Source organism: Rhododendron vialii, chromosome 7a (genome assembly GCF_030253575.1).
Source record: "Rhododendron vialii isolate Sample 1 chromosome 7a, ASM3025357v1".
Classification (NCBI taxonomy): domain Eukaryota; kingdom Viridiplantae; phylum Streptophyta; class Magnoliopsida; order Ericales; family Ericaceae; genus Rhododendron; species Rhododendron vialii.
This window is the reverse complement of record NC_080563.1, coordinates 39,201,557-39,219,653: the sequence shown is the minus strand read 5'-3', so window position 1 is coordinate 39,219,653 and position 18,097 is coordinate 39,201,557. Positions and strand designations below refer to the sequence as shown.

The following is an 18,097-nucleotide window of genomic DNA, read 5'->3' as shown; positions in this document are numbered from 1 at the left end:
AAAATAGAATAAAAGAAAGACCAAAACATGAGTCCCAAAATGCAGAAACAAAGCAACAAAAAACCAGATAAGACCATGGCAGTTCCAGCAGATAGGCTCAGGCTTAATCGAGAGTCGAGTTTGCGAATTTTCGTTGCCCTAATTGACATCTGAACAAAATTAATGAATCTTTCAATAATAATTTACACTTGTTTCGCAAAGACTTTACGCAAGAGCTCATAAATCATGCGTTGAGCTTGAAAAATAGTATGATACACACTGTATATTTACATATCATAATATTTCGACATGGGCCTTTATCCATTTAAAGAGGGTACGGTGCATAACGTACATAACCAGAATTCGGATAAGTATCGCGGTACTTTCCTATTTGAATAATGCACCCACGTAAAAATCAATAAAACACCGGTTGAATTCAGATAAGTATCGCGGTACTTTCCTATTTGAATAATGCACCCCCGTAAAAATTGATAAAACACAGATCGTCTCCGCGAATGTTTCAAGCCCTAATAGATGCTTCGATCGTCAGAGTCAATATATCTTTACACGTTTAGGCTCCGCAGCCCCTTGCGAACGAAGAAGAGCAACCATGCATTGAACTTATACAATATTAATGCTCCTTTCGCGAAGCGCTAGAAGCGAAAATGACAGTTGATGTTGATAATCCACCGACTATTTCATCAGGTTCAACAATCACAACTAATCTCTTACAGTAGTTATTAATCTCCACCAATTAGAATAATCCTGTCCACAGTTTTGGCCATTTTCTGAGTCATACCTACAATTCTCAACTGCAGGTCTCTTTGTTTAATTAGTATTATCAAAGGGGACCATTGTCATTTGCTGCAGAAAAAGCAGGACCCTGGTGATACTAAAAAGGGACTAGTGTGATGAAATTTTGACTCGATCAAATTCTTTATGTCCCGGTATGATGAACAGTTGGTCAACATGGAATGAATTGATGCATGCAACTTCGAAGTGGTTGAATTCGGATTATTCGACGTTGATTCGCTGAAAATTATGCGACCAAAGAGCCTATAAATACCCCATGATCAGCAATGGGTAGTACTCACAACGTCTTAGAACTGTTAAAGAGCTCTCTCCAAGCCAATTTCAGTACTTAGGAATTTTTTTTGTGCTATCAAAACTTCTCTCTCTCTCTCTCTCTCTCTCTCTCTCTTGCTCTGTCTCTCGTTCTCATTCTTGTTCTCTCTCTCTTTCTCTCTCTTGAACACATTGCTTTGAGACATGGAAGGACCAAAGTTACCCCTTCAGCTTCAGCCACCTACTTATGGAAAACTGATCACTGTTCTAAGCATTGATGGAGGTGGAATTAGAGGGGTTATCCCAGGAACAATCCTCAACTTCCTAGAGTCCGAGCTTCAGGTCTATAAATTATAATGGCCCGTTTGTTACCATTATATGAAAATATGCTTTCTTCAACTTCAAAAATAAATAAATTTAACAAAAAAAAAATCTCCTTTGATAGTGCATGCTTCAAATGTCAAATGTCGTAATTTGCTAGGTTTTATGAGTGCAAATTCGCATTTGGACTCCTCAATTCTTATCTGCAGCCTTAACAATTGTTTTCTATCATGCCATGCTCATTACACCACATTGAGTTTTAGAATCCGTCGACCATCATGTTATATAGTTGATTTATCTTTCAATATGAAGCTCCAGCGCCGAAAAATCTTGATTCTGACTTTCGTGTTTATATTGATCTTTTGTAGAAATTGGATGGAGAGGAAGCAAGAATTGCAGACTACTTTGATGTGATTGCAGGAACAAGCACGGGTGGTCTTGTGACGGCCATGTTAACTGCACCTAACGAAAACAATCGCCCTGTTTTTGCTGCCAAAGATATCACAGACTTTTACCTTGACAATTGCCCTGAAATATTCCCACAAGTCAAGTAAGAATTAAACCTAATTTTACATATGTATCACTCCTCCATCCGCAATTGTTGGTTTTCTTGATAGTCATGCCCATGTTCGAAATTAAAATCCACCCTATTCTAGTACATATAATATCTTTAATTTTTACAACGCTCAAAATGTCTAATAGAGATCTTTCAAATGATGTAAAAGGAAGTTATAACTATTAGATTGTTAACCACCAACTCATCTAAAAGCTTAAGCTGTTAAAGACATGTGTAACTTTATTATTTATATTTTCAACATGCCCTAGCCAGTCTCTCTTCTATAAGTAGGCTAAACACGTGTAAATATTTTAACATTAGGTAGGTGATGAGATTCGAACACAGGATCTATTGCCTGCTCTGATACCATATTAGATTGTTAACCACCAACTCATCTAAAAGTTTAAGCTGTTAGAGAAATGGATAACTTTATTATTTACACCTTCAACAATAACATACTTACGTATAGTCTAGTTAGGGTTGGCTACTTATTAACGTGTTTGAAACTTTGGACATGCAGAAATCTGTTTCCTAATACTACAAAGATGATCAAAGCCCTAACGGGACCGAAATATGACGGAAAGTATCTCCACAACCTCGTTAAAGAAAAACTAGGAAGTACGAGACTGCACCAGACATTGACTAATGTTGCGATCCCGACTTTCGATATCAAGCGACTCCAACCAACCATCTTTTCCTCCTACGAGGTTTGTTTTCTTTTTCATACTTGTTAAGCGTGTTTTGGTTTCTCAGCTGGACAAATGAGAGAGTTAAAGAAACTACGGACTAAATTTCCAGAAAAAATATTAATGAAAAAAATAAGCCAAAAACTCCAAGTTATTTTTGGCTTATTTTTATTACTGGCTATTTTACAAATATTTTTCTAGATCAATAGATCCTACATGCTGAAATGTCAAGCAGAAGTTTTACAAAAGTTCTTTATAGAAGATTTGATTTTCCAAATGGATGCTTTATGTGAGTGTTTGGCATTACCATGTGGATTTCCTTTCTTGATGTACATATTTGAGTTATGTGGTTGTTTTTCCTTTCTTTTTTGTTTCTTCTTCATGTACCCTTTTGAGCTATTAATATGCATGTTTTTGCTGATTGGGAAAAATTTACCATGTGGATTTCAATCTCCAGGTGAAGAACAATCCAAGCTTGGATGCTTTACTTTCAGATATATGCATTTCAACCTCAGCTGCACCAACTTATCTTCCTGCTCATTACTTTGACACCAAAGACTCCGATGGAAAAGTGAGAGAATTCAACCTAATTGATGGTGGCGTGGCGGCTAATAATCCGGTATGTATCCATAAACTCCATAACTAATCAACTTTTTGAACTCCAATATTTTGTTAGTTCATCTTGTTTTTTCTTCACACATCAACTTTTTGAACTCCAATATTTTGTTAGTTCATCTTGTTTTTTCTTCACACGTTCTCTTACATGTGCTTTGTTTGTTTGTTTTTTTGTATCAGACTTTGATTGCTATAGGCGAGGTAGCAAAGCAGATCATGAAGCGAAATACAGACTATTCTTCTATAGAGAAAATGGACTACGGTCGGCTTATGGTTATTTCACTAGGAACTGGCACAGCGAAAATCGAAGAGAAATATGTTGCGAATGATGCTGCAAAATGGGGTTTGTTGAGTTGGTTAACTAGTGATGGCTCTAGTCCATTGATTGATGTGTTTAGTCATGCCAGTGCCGATATGGTTGATTTACATCTTAGTGTGATTTTTCAAGCCCTTCACTCCGAAAAGAACTATCTTCGGATTCAGGTGCATAATCAGATTGCAATTGTCCTAACATTTGTTTTAAGGATTTTTTCATTTTCGGTTAAAATTTTGTTTTACATTATTACAAAATAATTCAACATTTTCCTGTCAACAAGTAATCGTAGTAAATTGAAAATTCACACTTTTAATAAACTCAATTTGCAGGATGACTCCTTAACCGGTGTAGTATCCTCTGTGGATGTTGCTACCAAGACAAATTTGGAAGATCTGGTAAAAGTTGGGGAAGGATTATTGAAGAAGCCAGTTTCTAGGGTTAATTTGGACACAGGTCTCAATGAGCCTTGTGATGACGAGACTAATGAAGAAGCTCTCAAAAGGTACCTGGCCCATAACTCTCTCAATTTAATTATTTTACTTTTTTTATTGGGCAATTTAATTATTTTTCTTACAAATGGTATATATATTTTAGTTTTAAATATAAATTTTTATTAATTATCTCAATGTAAATTATATACTTGACTAAACAATTTTGATTAATTTGTCACAGGTTTGCAAAGATACTCTCCCAGGAGAAGCGAAACCGTGATATAACATCGCCGCGTGGAGTCTCTGCAAATTAATCTGCAAAGGACTTGAAACTAATTATTTGTTGAATTTGTTTATTTGAAATTGTGCAAATTAGGCGTTCACCTTTCACTTTATTTTGCTTTTTTCCATGAATAATGTCCCATTAGGACAATTTGATGAATTAATTTATTTTTATTGTGATAAAACCTCGACAGATTGGAGGGAAATAGCTTGGACATGTAAGCAATAAATCAGCGATATATACTGAATTCCAAATTATTAGTTGAATTTCTGCGTTTGAGATCGTGTAAAATATTGCCCATGCACCTTTCAATTTATTTTTTTCCTTTTCTTCTTAAATAATACTCCTTCTGTCCCGATTTATTTGTCCAATTTTGGGTTTCCAACTTATTAAGGTAACCAAATCTAATCCATTGATTTGAAAATTTATATAATCTCATCTATTGATTTTGAAATTGAACAATCAATTTGGGACATGTACAAGTCAAAAAGGGGGACAAACAAATCGGGCAGAGGGAGTACTGTCCTATTAGGACAATATTAATCGGGGTTTTTTTTCTCTGGAACCTCTGCGATACGTTTGTTAGAAATGTGATAACTCTTTATTCTTTTTATACGATCAATCAGTGATTATACGAAATTTCGAATTTATAAGTTCGGTGCTTAATTATTCGGGGTAGGAAATTAGATTATGAAGAAGTCAACATAAAAGCATGAAACTATAAAATTGGAGTCACTCAATTAATGCAATCATATTCATAATTCTTACTACTATCAAACTATTCAAAAGTATGTTTCTGAAGTGGGTACAGCCAATAATTCCGCATGACCTATATCTACCACTTATGGAATAAATCTAAATCCCTACCAGTCAAAGTAGAAACCTTTAGGCCTTTCGTTTTGGGACTTCAAAACCTCTGGACATGATCTTCAATATTTTTTTTTATCTCTCTCCACTTATTACTTTCAAAAATCTCCTTTAGCCCAGTGGTCGTATAGCACTCCTTTGAAACGTGCAATAGTAGTTAATTAGCTTCTCAACCCCATCCCGTCTGGTTGCGTCTGCAGATCATGCCTTAATTCTTGTGGGGTATTGATCCGGTTGGTTTCCTGGGTTTCTCTGGTGATGATCATGAATTAGATCCAAACTAAATTCTCCTCTCCTTGTGTGACAAACCTGCAATAACATTAATCACTGGTTTGTGCTTAATCGGCGCCGTATGCATGCAGCTGGAGCCTGGAGGGACTCTGATGCCTAATAATTAAGTCATCTCTACTTGAGAGAGAAGAAGTATAGACTATCGTACATTTTTAGGGTTAATCGTGTGCCTTATATTGATAGACTGCCATAACTAAGTTTGTGCCAGGCACAAGCCCGATAATCATTGAATAGAATGGCACTATGAATGACACATTGAATGCCACATAGTCGAAAACTATATGATATCACCGAGCAATGCCGGCCATTAGTTATATACGGGTGGAGCCAAAGTGGCTGCGGAGTGATCATCTCGGGTCGGACCAATGTCGGCCCCGGCCGTACGACATTACACCCATCATTCCACGGGCTGGGGTCGCGAGTTTTAGGCGTCCACGTCCATACTAACCATCGACCAGACATGACCCGGTTCACCACATGCATGCGTGAGCGCGAGGTGAATAGTGGGCCTAGCTAGCCTAGCCTAGCCTATTTCGTCTTGCTCAGTTTCCGCCCACTAAAATTCCTATTTGCTTGATCGAACAGGAACAACTAGTTATAAGATCGAGCATATAATATACTCCCTTCGTCCCATAATATTTGTTCGGTCTGTGAAACGAGAACTACAAAATAATGCATTTTTTTCGAGAAAAAATTTAAATTTTTTTCATAAGCTAAAAGAACTCGTCGAGATCTAGTAAATTGTTGAATTTTTTTTCAACTTTTCTTACAAAAATAGTATTATTTTTACGTCTTCGTTTTGCGGACCGGACAAATATTATGAGACGGAGGGAGTATCAATTTTAAGTTTGACATTGTGCAGCATATCAACTGATACCGTTATATACAACTTGATCATATACTGTGAGAATTTAAAACATGTGAGTCGCGCAGCTGATTCCCTCTAAGTATCATATTTTCGTTTTAAGTGCACATTCGGGATTGCTACGCCTACGACATATACTCGACCGCCACCAAAAATTTAAGCGCTCTAAAAATTTCTGCACACAACCCCCAATAAATTAAATGATCTGGTGTAAATCTAGGTGTGTGAATGATTTAGATTGTGTCGGTAAAAGAGATCTAGAGAGAGAGAGAGAGAAGAGATCAGGACCCTCCCAAGGGGACTCGGGGATGGTGCTGGGTCGATCAAATTTTCTTACGTAATTCCTGGACCCGGGGGCTCTGCTGCCCAGGGGCGCAGGAGCTCCTGCCCACACCCACACCCACAAAACGGCAACGTTTTGGTTAAATTAAAATTTTCAACCTCCAATTTGCAATCCTATGAAGCAGAAACGTGATTATGAGAGCTTTAGAGACAAAATTTGATTATGTCTCCTTAGAATAATATGATCAGAATAGTAAGATCTTTACACCCATTCAAACAGATTAAAAATTGGACCACTTAATTTTTTAACCATATTTTTTAATATATAAACGGTCTCAAAAAATTAGTGCTCAAATTTTCACCCCGTTTGAATCGGTACAAAAATCTTGTTATTCTTATCATATTATTCTGAAGGGTCGTAATTCATTTTTATCTCTAGGGCTCTCATAATCACATTTCTGCTCGATATGGTCCTAAATAAAGAATATATACTTAATATGAGAGCCCTAAAGATAAAAATAAATTACGACCCTTCAGAATAATATGATAAGAATAACAAGATTTTTGCACCGATTCAAACGGGGTGAAAATTTGAGCACTAATTTTTTGAGACCGTTTATATATTAAAAAATATGGTTAAAAAATTAAGTGGTTCAATTTTTAATCTGTTTGAACGGGTGTGAAGATCTTACTATTCTGATCATATTATTCTAAAGAGACATAATCAAATTTTGTCTCTAAAGCTCTTATAATCACGTTTCTGTCTCTCTTATAATCACGTTTATATAGAAATCCTCAATTCTATCTACTGATCAAGAACAGAAACACAAAACAAGAGAAAGAGAGAGAGAGAAGTAGCTATGATTTTATTTTCCCAATTTTGGATCTATTTTCCCTGCTCGATACAATCAGAGAAAACCCCCTTTTATACTCAGATTAGCTTTCAGCTAATCTGAATTACAACAGCTGCCAACCTCCTTAACTAATCTCAATTGCCTAACTAACTACGTTAAGTAAAAGACCATAATGCCCTGCTAATGCCCTGCCTTTACAGCCCCTTGCAAACTCATGGGTGTGGGAAACACCCTGAGTTTGGCTTTGAGAAAAAGAAACCTATCTGCGGTCAAAGACTTGGTAAAAATGTCTGCTATTTGATCAAGAGTCCCAACATGGTTGACTTGAATATGCTTGTTGAGAACCTTCGTGGGCACGCGCCCCGGAAATTTTGCTTTGTGAAATTGGGTGCGGCCCTTTTTGTTTGGAAGAGCGCGGCGAAACGCTTCGATTCAGAGTCGCCACTCGGGTTTTAGCGGTGAAAGCACCCAAGGAACCGAACTCGAAAAACGTTTGCCACGTTTGTTTGATTTTTGAAAAAGGCTTGTAGACTGGTCCGTCGTCACCTTCGATATCTGAGGTTCGGGAGCCAGGTTACGAGAGGGGAAGGATTTTATGGCACCCCTCTCGCCCAATCCGGAGATCGGTCTCTACTCGGGCATTTTGTAAAACATTTGCACTTTTCTCTCATTTGATCATCTTTTTTAGCCAGTTAGGGCGGGGGAGCAGTTAATGGGGATTAAAACGGTAACAAGTTGCAATTTATGTGACAAAAATGCTTTATGGGTGATTTGCTTGCAATAATACACATAGATTGAGAACAAGCACCGAGAGCAGTTTGAGTAAGGTGGAGTATGCTGCTCTGAAGGGATGTGAGCAGGTATCGCACTAGTATGCACCGGCCAAGCCACTGCATACTAACGCAACCTGCGCACGCCACCTCACCGCTGGCGTACTCCACTTACCATGAACTCACAGTCTTTGTTTGCAACCCTCTGGGCTCTGGAAAGGGACCAGCGCACACCCAGGACATACCACGCAGTTTAATAGAACAGAATATATACAGTTACAGACATACGAAATGGCTTCAAGCCACGAAAGGCAGCAGAATACCCCAAAATCAGTGTGGGGACAGGAATAGGCCAAGACCAAGCAAAGATACAAGAGCCAATCACTGGACCTTGGGAGGAACTGTCGTACGCCAGTCATAGACAATCGTGCGCCAGTTCGACCTTAATCCAGTGCTTGGCTTTACATCATCTGGGTTCTGGAACATGACCAGAAGGATCCCAGAGGCCTTCTAGAACAGATATGAACAAGTGTTGAATGCTACAACTAAACAGTTCTAAATACAGAAAGCAGTAAACTAGTTTTTTTAGCATACAATAAGGTGATGAATAGACAGGGAATAAAACATAAAACAAAAATCTGGATCCCATTTCACAACTGGAATACGCCAATTCCGGAGGGCTCGGAACTGGAGTACGCTAGTTATTAACTGGAGTACGCCAGTTCCGGACTGGAGTACTCCAGTTCCAAACAGATTCTAGATAGATCAAATTTAAAACTGTACGTACTGCCACGGACCGGCGTACGCGGGCTTATGACCGGCGCACGCCGATTCTAGTCAGAAGCGACCTTTTTTTGTTTTTGAGACCTTGGCAGCTTTAGGGCCAGGACTGGTATTGATTACCAGCCTTGACCCTGCCAGCCCCCTCAGGGATTAGAACAGGAAAACAGTTAAAAAGTGTATACCTTTGGTTTTTGAGCTTGAGGGTGTGTTTTGAGCTTGAGCTTGAGGTTTGAGGAATGGATGATGAGTGTTTGGGTGTGGATGATGTATGAAAGGGGCTGCTTGCTTACTCTTTCAAGTGGTGGAAGAAGAGAAAGCAAGAAACCAAATGAGAGAGATAGAGAAAAAGACTTGGGAACTCTCTTTTTTTTTTTGGTAACCCCTTGCAAGGATGAAGAGAGGGGGAATATATAGAAGGAAAAGGGGAGAGAGGGGCTAAGGCCAGTCAAAGGGACTGGTGCCTTAGCCCTTAAGGTTTGCTTCTCATTGGATGAGAGGAAAAGGTGATGGGATGGGGGTGTAAGAAATGTCCCCCGGCGGAGAATGCTTTTTTTAATGGATTGGAAGGTTTCCAAGTGCTGTAGACCCCTACCCATGGCTTCTGCATGCTTAAAAACACAAGTTTGACCGGAAGTTTGACTGGCGTACTCCAGTTAATAACTGGCGTACTCCAGTTCTTGCTTGGTCAACGGTCAAAGTTGACCGATGACTGACAGGTGGCAGAGGACCGGCGCACGCCAGTTGATTACCGGCGTATGCAAGTTGGGTTTTGTTGAGGCCTTTTGGTTCTGGTTTAGAGAGTTTTGAAAGAGATCTGAAAGGGTTTTGGAATGCTCAAAGCTCAAACATACTAACATTTCCTGGGTGTTCTTGATCCGTTTCATCATCGGGGAATCAAATGCCGTAAGTAAACTAATTTGGAAAGTCCAAAATAGGGTGTCTACAGTAGCCCCCCTTTGACGGCACTTGGAGCACCATTGTCTTGGTACAAGTAACGTCAAAGGTTTTCTAGACACCCCATTCATGGCTATCCAGAACAGAACAGGCTAGTAAAGCAGACACGAATACTTAAAGAACCTGATTGATGGATTGAACTGAACGGGCAGGCTGTCGCGATTGAATTGGTGGACAGGATAGACCTCCGTGTTGTTGATTGAATGGACAAGAAGACCGTCGCTTGTTTGATTTTTGAAAACGAACGGGCGAACCGTCGTTGAGTTAAAATTGGACGGGCGAACCGTCGTTTGATTTGAACTGGTGGACAGGACAGACCGCCGCGTTGTTGATTGAATGGACTGGCCGCCATTTGGGGAATAACTAGCTGCAGATGATTCATCACTACTTGGGGACCAAACCTTTTCGGCACACAAAGAATCCCAACAATCACGGGTAGGTCGCGTCAGGGAGGTTAAATTCCATCTGTTGGGAATCAGAGCCAATCTCCTTATCAAGGACCATCCGAGACAGAGCAATAAGACTGTTGGAAGATGTGTTAATGGTTGGATCACTGTAGACCAGGACAGAGTGATGCTGCAAATGGATTGGACAGGACAGGCTGTCGTTGACTTTGGATAAGACTGGCTATCGTTGAATTAGAAAGGACGAGCCGTCGCTGCTTGGAAATTGGACAGGCGAACTGTCGTTGATTTGAAGTTGGACGGGCGAACCGTTGTTGATTTGAAATTGGACGGGCGAACCGTCGTTGATTTGAAATTGGACGGGCAAACCGTCGTTGATTTGATAAGGGACGGGCAAACCGTCGTTGATTTTGAAAATGGACGAAGGAACCGTCGTTGATTTGAAATTGGATGGGCGAACCGTCGTTGATTGGAACATGGACGGGTGGACTGTCGTTGATTGGAACTTGGACGGGCAAACCGTCGTTGAGGGAATCAAGCTATCCTTGGCACACATAATTCCAACAATCACGGGTAGGTCGCGTCAGGGAGGTTAAATTCCATCTGTTGGGAATCAGAGCCAATCTCCTTATCAAGGACCATCCGAGACAGAGCAATAGGACTGCTGAAAAATGTGCTCTAAGCTGGACTGAGGTAAAGGTAGTCATTCAGAATGGACGGACCATCGTTGAACATGGACGGTGGGTCATCGTTGAAGGACGACTCGTTGAACCATCGTTGATTTGAGACGGTGGGTCATCGTTGACGACGACTCGGGAACCATCGTTGATTTGAGAGATTGAAAAGGACGATATTCTGATCGTTGCTGATTTGATTGAGAAGGATGATATGGCTGATCGTCGTTGATTTGATTGAGAAGGACGACATGGCTGATCGTCGTTGATTTGATTGAGAAGGACGACATGGCTGATCGTAGTTGATTTGATTGAGAAGGACGACATGGCCGGTCGTTGTTGATTTGATTTAAAAAGGACGACATGACTGATCGTCGTTGATTTGATTGAGAAGGGCGACATGGCTGATCGTCGTTGATTTGATTGAGAAGGACGACATGGCTTGATTTGAAAAGGATTCAAAGGATGACATGACTGATCGTCGTTGATTTGATTGAGAAGGACGACATGGCTGATCGTCGTTGATTTGATTGAAAAGAACGATACGGTTGATCATCGTTGATTTGATTTGAGAAGGACGATATGGTTGACCGTCGTTGATGGATTGAAAAGGACGATATGGTTGATCGTCGTTGATTTGATTGAAAAGGACGATATGGTTGATCGTCATTGATGGATTGAAAAGGACGATATAGCTGATCGTCGTTGATTGAATTGATTTGAAGGACGGGTAGACCGTGGTTGATTTGATTTGAGAAGGACGACACGGCTGATCGTCGTTGATTTGATTTGAGAAGGACGATATAGCTGATCGTCGTTGATTGAATTGATTTGAAGGACGGGTAGACCGTCGTTGATTTGATTGAAAGGACGACCTGACTGATCATCGTTGATTTGATTTGAGAAGGACGATATGGCTGATCGTCGTTGATTGAATTGATTTGAAGGACGGGTAGACCGGCGGTTATTGATTGAAAGGACGACATGGCTAATCGTCGTTGATTGAATTGATTTGAAGGGCGGGTAGACCGTCGTTGATGGATTTAAACGGACGACATGGCTGATCGTCGTTGATTGAATTGATTTGAAGGACGGGTAGACCGTCGTTGATGGATTGAAACGGACGACATGGCTGATCGTCGTTGATTGAATTGATTTGAAGGACGACATGGCTGATCGTCGTTGATTGATTGAAACGGGTAGCACAAGCAATTGTTGCTTTGAATTGTATTCTGATTGCCAAAGTGTGCTCTAGGTGTTAGTGGAGTGGGACAGTGAGGCTGTGTGCTTGACTTTTGCCATGGAGAAATCGATAGGGAGAACAACATGTGGCACCCCCCTTACAATTGCACTTTCCAAAGCAGCGGCTCAAGCTCCAGTTGCAGCAGTGACTAGATCCCAGGTATGAACCCCCAAAATCCTGATTACTTGCTGCTTTCGATATTGGACAGGCATGTTTTGGCACTTGATTGGCTTTTCCTGTTTTCAATAGTTGATATACAGTATGCAATGATATGTACTAAATTGACTGCATAAATTGAAAATGCAAGGGCAGACTAGGGCGGCTTCTAGAGGATGATGGCCTAGGATGGCCACATAAACAAGAGTTTCACAAAGCGATACTGTCACCTTAGCCACAACTCAGAGATACGAGAGCAATAGATAACTAGCGACTGGAGGTGTACAGTTGAAAGAAAGGCCCATAGAAAGGGTGGCTTGCGCCAAAGAGTTTTCAGAGGTTCAGAGAGAGTAGTCTGAGAGATTAAAAGAGAGTGAGAGAGAAAGAGAGCGCGCCAGCGAAAGCCTCCTCAGAAGAGGCGGATGGGAGAGGCGCCCCAGGTACTTCAAAGAGATCAAGAGTGACGACAACGACGAGAACGTGGCTGAGCTCTACCACTGAGGACTACCACTGAGCCTCTTTACTTTACTGTCTTTTGCTTCTGAGATGTGCTCCTAGATAGATAGACGTTGAGCAGGCCAGCATGCCTCAGTTGACATTCAGGAGCGGCATCGGGTCGGTGTGCTCTTTTTCTTCGATGTTTGGGCAGATGAGCCCCATAAATAAGCTTTGCTTGGCCTTGAGCCAACATGCCCTCATTGCTCACAAGATTCCACTGCTTGCGGACTAAAGATGGCAAGGTAGCAATGTAAATAGCATTTCCTAATTTATTTGACTCTCTTTTGAGAATGTCTAAAAGAATGCATAAACAAATCGCTAATATCTAATTTTGCATTGACAGCGAACTGAATCGACAAACAGACACATATATGTACAGACTCGCCTAGCTCAAATGAGAAAGGAAGAAGAGCCCCGAATATATCACGGACTCCTAGACATATGGAAAATAAAGAAATTTTGGGCATTAATGTGCCAAAATTCTTAATATCCCTTAGACAGGTGAAACTGACACTTGCATAAAGTCCAATAAATGTACATTGACCTGTACAAATTGGTAAAACTAGGAAAAGCATCCCGACATGACAATGGATTGAAGAACTAGAAAAATGTCACACGGATGGACAAAAGACGCAAATGATGACTCATATAGGCCCGGACTGAAACCGACACCCCTGTGCAGCCACATTAGGACCATATGACTTGCACAGCATGACAAGACTTGGTAAAAGCCCCTTGAACGAGATTCGAGGTGCTTTGAATTTGAAATGTACTCCCGAGGGTCTAAAAATCTTTGTTAGGCGTGGTGGCTGCCTACTGCTGTCTGATGCAGGGATTGAAGAAGCGCGCGCAGGCTTGAGACCCACGCGCATCACTTTTGTACGAGTGCGTGTGAGCCTCAAACTAGCGCGCGAAATTGCAAAGCTGCTGCTACCGCTTAAAATAGACATTTGCTGAACTTAGAATAAACTGTGAGCCGTTAGGCCTCATAAGCATTTCGTTCTGTTTTTTATGCTTCAAAATATTTTAAGGCTTTTGCTCAGCTTTAAAATTGAAATAACAGTTTGCATTAAACTTGAAAGACGAATGGCTTCCCCCTTCTGATTCTCCAATGAATCAATGGACTTCAGCCTACCAGTCAGCACTTCAGCTTGTCTTGTTCTCAACCTTTCTTGACCCTTGATGTGCACCAAAACGTCAACCTTGGATCCAATTGATAAAGTATGACCGAGCCTCGAAGAGGGACTTCCTACGTATCCCTTTCTGGGAATCAGGTCAAAACGTAGTTCAGGCAAAGGTTCACTCGTGTGTTCTACCTCTCCTTTTATGCTCTAACTTTTGCCTAGTACCGCCCTTTCAGGTTTTCGGTCTAGCGAGCTTTCGACTTTTTGCCAACTTTTGCCTAGACCGCCTTCATAGGTTTTCGGTCTAGCAGGCTGCTCTAACTTTTGCTTGGAACTGCCCACCCTTGTGGTTTTCAGTCCAACGAGCTTCTCTCAGGAAAAAGCAACACTTGTGTTGATCCATGTTGACCGAGGTATTGATGTGCTGCCGTCGAGGTCGATGATCTTTGATTGTAGCCCCAGATAGAATGACTTTGATAGTGAAAGGGTCCTGACTGCTATAATTGGAAATGCCTCGCTCCAGGCCACTTTTGCACCCTTTTAATGTGCACTTGATGGAACGCTGCTGTTACTGTTTTGCGTATGGTACGAGGCCTGGAGCCTTCTGAGCTGCTGCTTTCTGGCTTGGCATCCGGTAGCCGGGAATTTGATATTTCTTTATCCCATGATCAACGCCAGGCATGTCTTTGTGAGACCATGCCAAGGTATTGTTGAATTCTTTGAACAAGTCTGAACGGGCACAATACTCTTATGGGGATAGCGTTGAACCAATTTGAACCATCCGGGGGTCTGCCCCATCTTTCAAGTTTATTTGAAATTACTTCTTCTTTTTAGAGGCTAAGCATGCCTTTCGTCTTCCCTTTCGGCGAGGGAACACATTTCCTTGGGGATGATCCCGTCGAAATCTATCCCTTCGTCATCGGGGTCGACACGGTTTATTCAAAAGCCAGCAAAGTACTTAAAAGCAGGATAATGCATATCATAAGAACCCTCGGGGTTGCCAAGTACAGCAAAAAGACTCAAATTGAGAATAGAAGCTACGACATGGAGGGCCAAGAGGCACGAGCTCCGACTCAGAGCTAGACTTAGACGACTTGACAGACACTGCGTCAGACTCAGACTCGAAAGTGTCAATGCAAAAGAGACGCGATTTGAAAATGCAACTTTTATAGTTACCCTTGACTTCCTCGCAAAGAGGTGGGAGCTAGAGGACAACAGGCTCAAGCAACAGCACTTCGGCTTCTTCAGCTTCTTCGTCCAAACCCACTTGAGAGAACTCCTTGAACAACAGCCCCAAATTCTCATGATTGAAGGATCCAAGCCAGTCCGTTTTCTCCTTTGATTGATTAAGCTTCCTCTTGAGTTCCTCCTTTGTAGACTGCTCATCACTGTCAACCCAGGTATCGGCGGTAAGGACCTCGATTGCACCTATGGCCATCAGGTTAACCTCGGGTTCGGATGGGAGAGACAAAATTGGCTTGGTTTGATTTTCTGGGATAATGAAAAGGGTTGGGTTGAATGTGGTGGAGCTAGGTTTGATTTGAGTGGAGCTTGAGTTGATTTGAGTAGAGTTGATGGATATCTGGCTAACACATGGGTTGGAACGGTGTTGGAGCATGAAGTGGGATATGACGTTGGGCTTTGATGGGAGTGGAGCTTGAATGGTGCCACTATCAATGAGATTTTGAATTTCATGTCGAAGGCGGAAGCAAGCATCGGTGAGATGGCCTGGCATTTGATGGAAAGCACAATAGGCGTTTGGATTGTAGGATGCCGGGAATGTTCGAGGCGAAGGAGTTGGAAGGAGTGGCTTGAGGAAGCCAGCTTCGAGGAGCTTCTCATAAACCGAGGACAAAGGCGTGGAGAAACGGGAGAAGGTCCTTGGTGGGTTTCGGCGATTGGATTGGGGGTTCAAGGTGGAGCCTTTGCTTGCTTTGTAGTTGCACAACATTGCACCATCAACAGGGTGCACTCTTTTACCTTTGGGATTGATTTCTTTGTCGCACATATCCTCCCTTTCGGTGTTGGCTTTGAACAAGGATTCAACATTCTCCTCCGGGTGAGTCCTGGCTTCATGAAACTCAACCAGGTCTTTGAACACGTCTTTCGAGCATAGCTTGGTTCCAATCGCAGGAGTGTGGCGGGCCTGAAGAGGTTCTTTGACTAGCCCCAGATCTGTCTTTGAAATGACAGAGGTAAAAAGGTCAACCAGTCCCTGGACCATAGCCATTTGTTTGTCCATTTTCTGGTTCATTTCTTGAACAACCCTCTTTAGCTCAGCCAGCTCTGTTTGTGCTGCCATTTTGGATTAATGGTTGAGGAGGGTGATATGGCTTTGGAAGTGATAGTGAAATGGCCCTGGCAGACCCTCCCGAGTAGGCTTGGCTCTTTCTTTCGGTGAAACGGCCTAGAGCTTCTGACAGCAAAGTAAATGAGAACTCAGTGGTGTTCCTGCAGCAAGCTTTTGAAAGAATTTTGAAGGAATGCAACGCGCATGTCATCGTCGTCGGTGTCCTCCTAGACTCTAGAGCTAGAGAGAGTCTGCCCTACGATACTCGGACAGTTGCCTAATTTCCTCGGATTTTCTTTTCGACGGTGTATCCTTGATTGAATCGAATGTTACTAATAGATGCCAAAACAGCCTGAGCCTTTGACTTTTCCCTTCTCGAAGTTTCAAAGTTTTGAGCTCGGAATGACTCAGTGTAGATGGCGTGATACTGTAACCAAAGTGGCATCAGCAGCACTGTGCTGGAGCCTGAGCGGTGTAAGCATCACGACATCCTCTCCGTTGTTCCTAGCTTTTCAGTTTGAAACCTCGATCGGGCGTTAGATAAAGACTTAGAAAGTATTGATTTCCCGAAGTCTCATTGATTAAGGACTTGAAAATTTTTGATAACGTGCAACATCGAGATGCACGACTCGTCATCGGTCCAAGGCAACGCCGAACGGGCGCAAGACAGACTCGACAAAAGATATCCTAAAAGCCACCCTAGCATGCTCCTACGCAAAAACGGCCATGAATGTATGTACAAGCATGCGATAGGGAAAGCGGTAACACATAAACAGGATATGGGGTTAGAAACAAGTAATCCTACCCTGCGGGTTCCTGTCTTATGTTGAAAGGTTCTAGTGCTTTGTAAACGCTGTAGAGGCCGGTTTTGGCTTAAAGGGGTTCCTCTGACTAGAGCCGCGATATACCTCCCATTGCAACGCGTAGAGCAAAGCAAATGGTCGAACGGTAGTACGACTCATCATCGTCCAAGGTTGTTGGGCGTTCGAGGACCCCGGGCTCCAGTAAACTGTGCCGGTTACCCAAAACACCTCAACGGGGCTGACCAACCATCGATACGAACGGAGAATGCCGAAGAATGATTCAATGAGAGAGAAATGCAACGCTTTTGAAAACAAATGCCTTTTGAAGCTTTGGCTCACTTTTGTTAATTGATATTTGGAGAAAACTACACAAGAGAACAATAGTAAAAGCCCCAGTTCGGATTGGTCGGATGCTGAGATCCTGTCACGTTACCATTCCGTTCTTCAGCAGCGCGAAGCGTGCTGTTTTGACAAGCTTTTGAGAATTGTTCAATTATGTATTAATCGCCAAATATCAATCAACGCAATGGTCCCCAGCAGAGTCGCCACTGTGGGCACACGCCCCGGAAATTTTGCTTTGTGAAATTGGGTGCGGCCCTTTTTGTTTGGAAGAGCGCGGCGAAACGCTTCGATTCAGAGTCGCCACTCGGGTTTTAGCGGTGAAAGCACCCAAGGAACCGAACTCGAAAAACGTTTGCCACGTTTGTTTGATTTTTGAAAAAGGCTTGTAGACTGGTCCGTCGTCACCTTCGATATCTGAGGTTCGGGAGCCAGGTTACGAGAGGGGAAGGATTTTATGGCACCCCTCTCGCCCAATCCGGAGATCGGTCTCTACTCGGGCATTTTGTAAAACATTTGCACTTTTCTCACATTTGATCATCTTTTTTAGCCAGTTAGGGCGGGGGAGCAGTTAATGGGGATTAAAACGGTAACAAGTTGCAATTTATGTGACAAAAATGCTTTATGGGTGATTTGCTTGCAATAATA

At 42.0% G+C, this 18,097-nt stretch overlaps 1 protein-coding gene across 1 annotated transcript; it reads left to right on the top strand.

Annotated features, from left to right (window-relative positions):
• The first annotated feature begins 897 nt into the window (after positions 1-897).
• LOC131332448 (patatin-like protein 2) lies at positions 898-4,518 on the top strand. The gene is made up of 7 exons (XM_058366670.1): positions 898-1,386; positions 1,734-1,915; positions 2,442-2,628; positions 3,065-3,226; positions 3,403-3,705; positions 3,868-4,040; positions 4,211-4,518. Exons 1-7 carry the CDS (start codon positions 1,249-1,251, stop codon positions 4,281-4,283), a joined length of 1,218 nt encoding a protein of 405 aa, XP_058222653.1. The 5' UTR covers positions 898-1,248; the 3' UTR covers positions 4,284-4,518.
• Positions 4,519-18,097: the final 13,579 nt, after the last annotated feature.

What these genes read in the sequence shown, in the direction of transcription:
- LOC131332448 (XM_058366670.1), top strand. Translation starts at nt 1,249, where the DNA reads ATGGAAGGACCAAAGTTACCCCTTCAGCTTCAGCCACCTACTTATGGA. An exon ending in CCATCTTTTCCTCCTACGAG is followed by an intron (nt 2,629 to 3,064) that starts GTTTGTTTTCTT and finishes TTCAATCTCCAG; the next exon opens with GTGAAGAACAATCCAAGCTT. An exon ending in AATGAAGAAGCTCTCAAAAG is followed by an intron (nt 4,041 to 4,210) that starts GTACCTGGCCCA and finishes AATTTGTCACAG; the next exon opens with GTTTGCAAAGATACTCTCCC.